Here is a 10723-nt window from a genome sequence, read left to right on the forward strand (position 1 = left end):
AAATTTCATAAAAAAATTTATAAAAATTATCGTACCAAAAGAAACAATTTATAATTTTCCTATAACTTTTATTGATTTTTATTTTTTATTATTTTTTGCCACATGTCATGCTGTGTTGCGATATATGATGACTTTAATTGAAAAAAACTAGGGGTGGTTAAATTTTTTTATGATTTTTATAAATTTTGCAATTTTTTATTCTTTTATGATTTTTATAAAAAAAATTCTAATCTTTAATAAATTTTTAATTTTTATATTTTTATTAAAATTTAATAAATTTTCTAAAATTTATTATTTATTATTTATTTTCTAATTTTTAATAAGAGTAAGGGCTTAATTGTTTTTTTGAAAAATTTTAAGGGTCTTTTTGATGCATTTTAAAAGTTCAAGTACCCAATTGAATGAAAAAAAGACAGGGGCTTAATTGCTTTTTTTGAAGAAGTTTGAGGGTTTTTTTATGCATTTTGAAAGTTCAAGTACTTAATTGAGTGCAAAAAAAAAGAGAGAGACTTAATTATTTCTTTTGAAAAGTTTGAGGGTTTTTTACGGCCTTAAACATTTATTTAATTAAGAACTTATATATTTTCTTTTATAAATATGAAAAAACTAAGAACATATTATCATAAATAGTTCCAATTTAACCAAATCGAATTCACCTTACTTGGGTCTTTCTTTCAGCTATATTATCCAATCATATTCTACTGTTACATAAACTCTTTTCACTTGCTGGTGACGTGATCATTACTCGACTACCAAGGCTCATAATTACCACGAGCGGAATCAGAAGGCGCCAACCAATCAATAAAACAAAGAAGCTCCGGTTTTGATTGGCTCGACAAAGGCATCGGTTTCGTGTATTCCATCAGACCAGAACACAAAATTATTTTGTAATTTCAAATGGGTCATGTTCATTCTAAATTAGTCCCTATACTTTGGAATCAATTTTATCATTCCATCAATTTAGTGGTTAAATATAAATTCAGATATCAATGGTGTATACTTCAATTTTAAAACACTTGTGCCTAATACATACTCAACTTAGATATAACAATTTTAAAAAACATATAGTGCTATAAAGAAAAATAGAAAGGCCACTCTCTATCACTTTGTAAATATGCTTTACAATATATTTGAGCGTTGGTCGAATGTTTTAATTGATAGCAATGTTTATACTTTGAAATTTGAATTAAAATGTTTTGAAATTAAAAAGCTAATTTAAAACCTGAACCATAATTTGAGGACTTTTGGTGGAAATTAGCCCTTGTTTAAATTTCTAGACTGAAAAAGATAAATAACAAAAGGTGGCATAACCGTGAATAAGTCAACAAGTCAAGGGCATAATCTAAGATGTTCAATTCTTTATTTGACAAACAAGACAAAAAGCAGGTCAGCGGCAATAAAATGGTCGGCCCTTCAACGCTAACTTTGCAGCTTTAAATGGAGGGCACTCACACAAATAATATACTTTTAGGGGGGAAAAATGCTATTTACTCTATTTTCACCCTTATTTATTCCCCTCATCTTTTTGACTAAATTACTGTTTTACCCGGTTTTAGTTAAAAAAAAAAATCAAAATTCAATTTCCGGACGTGAAATTCCTTATTAACCAAAATTTTATATTTAGGGGTAATCAAATCTACCTACTAATTAATAATAATTTAAACCTTAATAAAAAATTCATTTTTTTCGTATTTTCACTTTTTCTTTTTCCCTTTGTTCAGACCAGGAATTCAGAAAACAGTTTCTTTCTTTATTTTTTTCTGTTTGGTTGACTGGAAAAAGATTTTGAAAGTACTTTGCTCCTGGAGAAATGTTAACATGTGTGAGAGGAACAGTGTCAGTGAAGAAATTTCTGGGCTGTATTTATAAGTTACAGGTCATGATCTCTACTTTTAAACATTTTACCTCGCAATTTGTTTAGCATTTTTCTTTATTAACTTTGAGTATTAGCAGCTTCTCTTGTATCTTTACACTTTTTTTTTATGATCCTTGTATTTAGAAGTTTTTTAGCTTTTTCCCCCCCCTGAAAATGCCTTAAAGACTTCTTTTTTTTTGACAATTTTTGTATAATTTCTCAAAGTTGCTAATTGATGAAACCATTTTAACTTTTTTTCCCTGAACTTTTGTTGAAAGAGAATAGTAGGGTTTTTATTAGTTGTATTTACTGTGAGCCTTGTCCTCTAGTTTTGTTTTTGGTCGGGGTTTTGTCTCTCGACTGGGAGCCGTAGAGGGTTCACCGATCGGCTGTGCTTCGGTATGTTGCGGAATTATAGCAAACCGAAGAGTTTGTGCATGGTCTGATTCATTGATAGGAGCATGCTATCACTTGAACTAGAACATTGTATTTATCGTTGGTTTTCTGGTTTTTGATTGATGAATTTCTGTTTTGTAGGTGATTTGGCCTTGAATCTGCAAGTTTTGATATAGTTGTAGTGAATTTCTATTTGCGATATATGCATGGAAACAAATTCAGGTGTTACAGTGATAGGAGCTGAAGCTCCTTCAACTTATCATATGGCGCCGAGGACTGAAAATGCTAACCAGATCAGCAGTGGTTTAACACCAGTCGATGGTTTAACACCAGTCGATGTTCCGGCAGTTAGTGTAGGATTAACTGGTAGTACAGAAAAGAAGAAGAGAGGTAGACCTAGAAAATATGGACCAGATGGGAAAATGGCAAGGGCATTGTCACCAATGCCTATTTCCTCATCTGTCCCACCCGGTACAGCTGAGTTTCCAAGTGGAGGAAAGCCAGGGAGAGGGCGAGGCAGTGCTTACCAGATTAAGCATCATAAAGGAATGGACATAGATAATTTAGGTAATAAAATTTGTTTCTTTTAGTTCAAGTTTCAGCATGTTGTTGTTCTAGGTTAGTTTTGCCATGTTATAGATTTGGTGATGATTCTGGTTTCTGTTTCTAGGAGATCTATGTTAGTTTGACTAGTTTTTTGTGCTTTAACAGCAAAATTCCATATGTGTGTATTGTTTTATAGGTGAGTTGGCCGGCACTTCTATTGGAACAAATTTTATGCCGCATGTCATCACTGTCAATCCCGGCGAGGTATGTTCCAATACGGGAAAGAGATAGCTTTTGTTAACTATTGAGGCATTAGGATTCATTTCTTTCATTGTTATCTTAGTCTTGCTTCTTGAACTAAATTTTTTTTCTTACTCCATCTTTCATTTTCTTTGGTGTATTAAGGATGTAACAATGAAGGTGATATCGTTTTCTCAACAAGGACCACGAGCCATTTGCATCCTATCCGCTAACGGAGTGATTTCAAATGTTACACTTCGTCAGCCTGATTCTTCCGGGGGTACGCTTACATATGAGGTTAGGCAAATTAGAAATTACCACTGCATTCCATACTACGCCAAGTTTCCAACAATATTTCTTGTATCTACGATGGGTTTGATGCTATGAAACCATCTGTTAAACGTAAATCATGTGCTAATTTGATGGCTGCACGAATGTTTAATGCATATAAAAATAGACCGGTTTATGAAACTTCTTATCTGGATGGGAATCAAGAAAGTTCGAAGTTAGAAATATTTAAAAAGAAAGAATTTGATAGGATATCGGAAGAGACAATTCTTTAAACTATAGTCTTATTATTGTAGCTGGTACACTGAGGATTTGATCGATGCTCGGCTACAGTTTCTAGGATTTGCCTTAGTAACTAATTGTTCATCTACGGAAAATGAAGATTCTTCTAAGCCTTAAAGAAACATTAATATGTCCTGTTTGGTTGTAGGGTCGTTTTGAGATACTGTCCTTGTCCGGTTCCTTCATGCCTACTGAAACTCAAGGAACTAGGAGTCGATCTGGAGGGATGAGCGTCTCGTTGGCGAGCCCTGATGGACGTGTTGTAGGTGGAGGCGTAGCAGGCCTTCTCATAGCTGCCAGTCCTGTACAGGTAAGCTTTCTAAAGTTTGATTTTTCCCTTTTGGAACCAAAAGACCAAGCAATATGCAGTGATCCATGACTACGAGAACAAGATTTTGCATCAGTGAACAAGCCGACTTGTGTCGGAATCTTGGAAAACCAGCATTGATCTTTGGTCATTCTAGCATTTTCCAGTATCTTGCGGTCATGAAACACAATGTCTAATCTTTTCGTCGAATTATCAGGTTGTCATAGGAAGTTTTGTACCAGGCAACCAGCACGACCAAAAGTCCAAGAAGCAGAAAAATGAGTCCTTACCAGCAACTCTTGCACCAAACCCGGCCACAGTCGATTTACCTGCATCGAATGCAGAAAAAGAGGACGGCATCGGTGTGCAACATTCACAACAAAATTCCAATACCCTGAAACAAAACTTTGCTACTACTGCTAGTTTCAGAACAGAAAATTGGGCCAACATACAGGAGCCAAGAAATTCAGCCACTGATATAAACATTTCTTTGCCTGCAGTTTAATTTTATAACTTAACAAATCATTCATGTCTTAATGTAGGATAAAGTAATTTCCTGACATTCACCTAGGTTTTAATTTTTCAGACATGACATAGACAATATATGTTTTTTATTCTGAAGTTTTTAATTTAATTTAAAATGTGTGGTTTGTAATCTCATGTTTAGCCGTTACAGATTCTTAATATTACGTGTCCAAGTAAGGCATTAATAAAATCCTGAAGAAAAATAAAGCAGAGGTGTGCACAGGGGAATTAAAGAAAGACACCTAAACATGATTCTCTCATATAAGATATGAAGTGCAGAAAAGAGAAAGGAACCTGTTTTAACATTGGTGGAATTATTCACCAAACTCTGTTTTAACAATCATCAATTCCTACAGTACAAAGCAACCTGAAAAGAGATGAAGGGAATCCCTTGAGAAAAGAAAAAGGCCAAATTATAATGATATCAAAATGATGGTAAATTACCCAGATAGAAAAACAACAAAAATGAGTATAACATAGCCAAATTTAATAAGTCGTTGCTTCTTTTCCGAGTTCAGCTACATCAACCAAGTGCCTTTTCGATCTGTACCTGTTCATTTCATTTTCAAACATCACATTTTCTTTCCCTTTTTCTTTTTACCAACAAATACACAAACAACAACTTACAATTCGAAATTATAATGTAAATTCGGGAGTGACATGAAACACAAAAAACCTTGCCCTGTCGCTATACAGACAAAACAGAAAACAGCTTGTACTACGAACTCCGGCACGACAACCTTGTTTATCCGTGCCGCCGAATCAATTAAAGGGTCCAAATCCGCAAAACACATCAGCTGCAACCATTTTTTTAAATTTATATCTTTTACTCTTGTTTTTAAAGAATAAAAAAGGAAAGCGAAACTGACTGACCTGATAACCTATAAGGGCGAGAAGAGCTATGAGGACGAAGAAGGTGATGAGACCTACGAACAAACTCGCCATCGCCTTCTTCTTCCTCCTTCCCTCCGTCGCGGAAATCTCAATCTCTGTTTCTTTGTTTTGTAAAAAATAATAAATCAATAAATAAATCTAATTTTAATAATTAATTACACAGGCAACTTCAATGCCGCCAAAAGGGGCTGCTGGTGGCAATGGCATTGGTTGTGGATTCAGAACTTAGGAGAAATACTGTGCCAGTTTACTAATTTTAACTGCTATTTTTTTCATTCGGTTAAAACATTAAAAAAGAAGAAGAAGAAGAAAATACCTATATTTTTAATTTCTTTAAATAATTCTTTACCTTTTTTTTCTCAATGTCAACTAATTAGAAAATTTATTTTTTGCTCAACTTAATTATAAATTTGTACTGTTCAAAAATATATTTAATTTTTCTTGAAACTTATCAGAAAGATAAACGTTTTTTTTTTCTTTTTTAAAAAAGAGAGATGGTATTGCAAAAATTTAAAAGAAAAAAGTAATATTTCAAATAAAGAAAGTAAACAGGCTTTTTAAATATTTTGAAAAAAAACTCAGGTTCGATTCAATTTAATCTTTTAAAAACTGAAATATTTCACAATAATAGTAATATTTATTTTTCTAGTATTAATCCCTATTGAACTGTTATCACTTATATATATATATATATTATAAAACTATAAATATATAAATTATTTAGATTTTTTTTATTTTTTTAACTTAAACTGTTGTTTAACCTACTAAATAAATCTTGATAAACAATAAAAATGTCACTAAACTATTAATTTTTTTAATTTAATCACTAAATTTTTAGAAATCAAATATTTTCATCACTCAAAGTTGATTCGGGTTTTTTTATTATTATTTCTAATAACAAATTTAGCTCTTTAATGTTTACACGTTATATCAATTTGATCCTAAATATAAAATATTCAACAAATTTAGCCTTCAGTATTTACAAACTTTGCCATTTTAGTTCAAATTCCAGAAAGTTCACATAATTTTACCTATAACTAAACAATTTTAATTTAATCACTAAATTTTTAGAAATCAAATATTTTCATCACTCAAAGTTGATTCGGGTTTTTTTATTATTATTTCTAATAACAAATTTAGCTCTTTAATGTTTACACGTTATATCAATTTGATCCTAAATATAAAATATTCAACAAATTTAGCCTTCAGTATTTACAAACTTTGCCATTTTAGTTCAAATTCCAGAAAGTTCACATAATTTACAAACTTTGCTTCATCAATTATAACATTTTAAATATCAATACTATATGGTGTTCTTTTCATTCTTTTTTTTCCCCTTTTTCTATGTGTTGGGTTGGTCAATAGAGTGTATAAAAAGAGTTTACACCAAATATGATGTTAGAAATTTTATATTGGAATAGGATAAAATTATAAAAATTTGAAACCTAAAGCTAAGATTTCTGGGTTAAGAAGCTTAAATTATTAATTTTTGGTACAAAAATTAATATTTTTAGAATTAGAACTAAATTGATAATTTTAGTAAATATTGAGGGCTTAATTTATTGAAAAATTTAGAATTCAAGCTAAAATGATAAATTTTGTAAACATTGAGGGATAAATTTGTTAAATATTTTATATTTACAAGCAAATTGATATAATGTGTAAATATTAAAGGGCTAAACTTGTTATTATACCAACAATAAAAAGCCCAAATCTAGCTTTGAGTGATTAAAATATTTGATTTCGAAAAGTTTAGTGACTAAATTAAAAAAATTAATAGTTCATTGACCAAAATGAAACGAAGACAATAGTTTAGTGACCATTTTTGTAGTTTACCCATAAATCTTTAAAGTGTTTAATCTATAGCTACAAAATTTTATCCGCATGTGGGAATTACATGCTTAAAACATGATGTTTATTTAAAGGTAACGTACAAAAAAATAATAAAACGTAAAATTTTAAACTAATTAATAATAATAATAATACATGCATTAAAATAAAAAAATAGATTAAATTGTGATTAAAATGAAATTTAAACATATATGTACATTAAATTAAAAATATTAAATGCATTATAATTATTTATTATGGTATTGTCATCAATCTTAAATTAATGTCTGGCTAACTTAAATAACATGACAAATTGATCATTAATTCAATCATTAAATAACATGTCAAATCATACGTAACTAAATTTAGTAATGATAACGGTCTCTTTCTTTTAATTTTTCATTTTAAATTTAACTATGTACGATTTGATATTTCATTTAACAATTTTAAAGATCTGACCAATATAACATCGATAGTTTAGAAATGTAATTAAAATATTTTAAAATTTAAAGACCAATTTAAAATGAATGTCATAGTTTGGGGAGTCTGATGCAATTAACTCTTAGATTTAAAATATTTACATATAATTCAAAGCAAATAATTTTTTTATCCTAAAGATATAAAGATGCTTTAAAAAATTTAAGTTTTTTTTAAAAAAATTAAATTTAAAACAAATCAAATTTAAGTTTTTCAAATTTTAATTTTCAAATTATTATTTTCATACACTTCCACCCACCCAATCCTTAGATCCTTGGGACTATCTGATATTAGAATCAAGAAGGAACAAGTATTTCTAAGTTTTGAAAATATTCAATTTATTTTCTATATTTCTGAGTTCTAGTTTAACTATCATTATTAATGTATTATTATTCTTGTTGAGTATTGATACACAGTCTAGTTAGCCATGGGTTAGGCGTGTTAAGGATAGAGTATCCATGTAGGCAATTGTAGTAATCCAGAAATTTTGATAGTAGAACCCCATTGTAGGAAATATGAAAACAAAAAATATGTTTTTTTTCCTTAGGAGAACCAATTCTTCTACAAGCTTTGCCTCCAACCTGTAACACCCTTAACCCGTCTCCATCGTCGAATTAGGGTTACAGAGCATTACAATACAGATCAAGACCTTTATCACAAACAAAAACAAAAATATAAAATAAATAATAACATTCAATACCTTATAAAATCAGGGTAAAAATATACTTACAGGCCTTAAATCGAGCTTACGGGGCCTTAAAAATAGTTTGAGAACAATCCGAGACTAATTTGAATCAAAACAGACAAATATGCAAAAATTTAAAACTTTTGGAATCAAGGGTCACACAGCCGTGTGGCCAGACCTAGGCCGTGTGGCTTCCCTACATGCCCGTGTAGCCAAACCGTGTAACTAACTGTGACTGTGTGAAAAATCCTGCACCTAAATTTAATAAAACACTTGGCCGTGTCGGTCACATGGTCGTGTGGCCAGGCCGTGTGCACCTTAAAAAGCTCTTAAAACAAGGCAACTTTCATCCAACCCCTAAGTTCCAAGCCAAATTAAAAACTAATCATTTCCATACTTTAAAAACACATTTAAACATACCTAAAACATGTCAAAACAATCAATAATATTCACATTCAAAAGGGCATGCGTCAGAATTTAACATCACAAATCTATACCATGTTTACAAAACATCTTCAAAAAGGGCAATAAAACACAAATAGACCTGGCACCTAATCAAAACAAACCGAGATAATATTTAAACCCTATTACATGTCATTTATAACCTTAACCAAAGTAACCGAAAGCTACCAAAATGATGATTGGATAGTGTGATTGTGCTCCAACAAAATTCCAACTGATCAAGCTTACCGATGATCTACAAGAAAAGAAAGACAAATACATAAGCATATAATGCTTAGCAAGCACGTATAAACTTAAATAAAAACTTACCAAATAGGCTCAATTTATAAAGTTAATGCATTATTCCATTAGCATGCTCATATGTATAATTGATTCCTAATTTCAATAACCATTCTCACCAGTTAGTGAACTGGTACATAACATTCAACATATATCCAATGTAACATTGATACATCTCAAACATTTGCTTAAAATTTAATCCTCACTGAACCAAATGAATTTACTTAGGAGACACGAGAACCACGCACACACGAAGTGTGCCTGTACATGTAAGTATAATCGTATCATGTAATGCTCACACGAGCTATGAAATGGGCCTACTCACACGAGCTGTAGGTCAAAATGTTAGGCTACACGATGCTGCTTGCATAAGCTATGGAGAATCAGCAACAAATGCAGGACCTCAGCCATAGGCGGGACACCCAAGACCAGCACCCGATAACGTATAACCTCTAATGACAGGTCGTTTGTATCCTAAATATTCATAAGGATTAAACGGATCATGTTTCCGTATCATTCCTTAATCCTCAATGTTTTACACTCATTATCTTAAATTACACAAACTTACAATATCGCCCAAATAACAAATTATCAATTTATATACAAAGAAATTATACAAAGCGCAACATAAATAAATTTTCTATCAAATTACAAAATTGGTTAGTTTACCATTAAACGAACTTACCTCAACTACACGATCACACAAAAAGGTATAGAAGACTAATATGAAACTTTGGCCTTTCCACGATTCAAGTCCGATTGTTGCGTGTCTTGATCTAAATAATAATTTTATTCAATTAAATTATTCGAAGTCATCTTAAAAATAATTAATTCGAACCCATAACCCTTTTGAAGGTGATTTTACAAAATTACCCTCAACACTTTAACATTGGTACAACTAAGTCCTTAAACCAAAATTCACAATTTAACCATAATCCATGTAAAAAACCAAACTAGCCAATTTTTCTATGTTTTCAATTCAGCCTAAATTTTCTACCATTTCCTATTATTCACATTGAATTTTACTATACTCTCAAATAGGTCTTTAAACTCAAAATCATCAAAAATCATCTATTAAAAATACTTATACTTAACCTTCAATCTCAAGGATTTAACAACCAAGTTCACAAATATACTTATCACATTCATGGTAAGTCCCTAAACTTTGAACGATTTCACAAATCAACCCCTGGGTTAGCTAGACTAAGCTAAAACGAACTCAAAAACATGAAAATAAAAAGAAATAGACCTAAAAAACTCACCCAAGCTTAGAAGGGAATTTGGCCGAGCCTTCTTTGCTCCAAAAATGGAGTTTCTCACGTTTAGGAAGATGAACAAAAGAAAAAAAAATGTTTTCATTCCTTTTTATCACTTAATGCCTAATATTAATATATTAATATTATAATTTCATCATGAAAATATCAATGGTTTGGTCACCAAACCGTCCACTAACCATTGATAGGGCATAATTGCTATTTAAGTCCACCTATTCCCCTTTTCATGGTCATTTAATATATTTAACTAATAGGATTTAACTTTTGTTGCTTTTACGATTTAATCCTTTTTGTTTAATTAGCGTTTTGAACATTTTAATTTCCTAACTAAAGTTTAACATGACTTTACTAAATGTTTGTAAATATTAAATTAATAATATTTA

At 30.7% G+C, this 10723-nt stretch overlaps 1 protein-coding gene and 2 long non-coding RNA genes across 5 annotated transcripts; 1 reads left to right on the plus strand and 2 right to left on the minus strand.

The window, feature by feature from the left end:
* Positions 1-1468: 1468 nt before the first annotated feature.
* Positions 1469-4569, plus strand: LOC107900856 (AT-hook motif nuclear-localized protein 1). Of its 2 annotated transcripts, none has more exons than XM_016826601.2 (6): positions 1469-1876; positions 2393-2818; positions 2994-3061; positions 3203-3334; positions 3756-3917; positions 4132-4569. In XM_016826601.2, exons 2-6 carry the CDS (start codon positions 2458-2460, stop codon positions 4417-4419), a joined length of 1011 nt encoding a protein of 336 aa, XP_016682090.1. In that variant the 5' UTR covers positions 1469-1876; positions 2393-2457; the 3' UTR covers positions 4420-4569. The 2 variants fall into 2 exon arrangements, with proteins under 2 accessions (XP_016682090.1, XP_016682091.1); XM_016826602.2 differs by lacking the exon at positions 1469-1876 and adding an exon at positions 1900-2254.
* Positions 3593-5594, minus strand: LOC107900858 (uncharacterized). 2 transcript variants are annotated; one of them, XR_001685064.2, is made up of 5 exons: positions 5313-5594; positions 5067-5236; positions 4884-4989; positions 4734-4806; positions 3593-4243 (listed from the first exon to the last, which is right to left on the minus strand). It is a non-coding gene; the product is annotated as an uncharacterized lncRNA (long non-coding RNA). The 2 variants fall into 2 exon arrangements; XR_001685063.2 differs by having other exon boundaries at positions 5116-5236; positions 5313-5589.
* A 3159-nt stretch (positions 5595-8753) lies between these two features.
* Positions 8754-10399, minus strand: LOC121219831 (uncharacterized). Its single transcript, XR_005916801.1, has 3 exons — positions 10329-10399; positions 9752-9842; positions 8754-9022 (listed from the first exon to the last, which is right to left on the minus strand). It is a non-coding gene; the product is annotated as an uncharacterized lncRNA (long non-coding RNA).
* Positions 10400-10723: the final 324 nt, after the last annotated feature.

The sequence above is a fragment of the Gossypium hirsutum genome, chromosome D08 (assembly GCF_007990345.1).
Source record: "Gossypium hirsutum isolate 1008001.06 chromosome D08, Gossypium_hirsutum_v2.1, whole genome shotgun sequence".
NCBI classification, from domain to species: Eukaryota; Viridiplantae; Streptophyta; class Magnoliopsida; order Malvales; family Malvaceae; genus Gossypium; species Gossypium hirsutum.

Coding starts and splice junctions, on each gene's coding strand:
- LOC107900856 (XM_016826601.2), top strand. CDS start 2,458: ATGGAAACAAATTCAGGTGTTACAGTGATAGGAGCTGAAGCTCCTTCA. Junction 3,335..3,755: donor GGGGTACGCTTACATATGAG/GTTAGGCAAATT, acceptor GTTTGGTTGTAG/GGTCGTTTTGAGATACTGTC. Junction 3,918..4,131: donor TAGCTGCCAGTCCTGTACAG/GTAAGCTTTCTA, acceptor TCGAATTATCAG/GTTGTCATAGGAAGTTTTGT.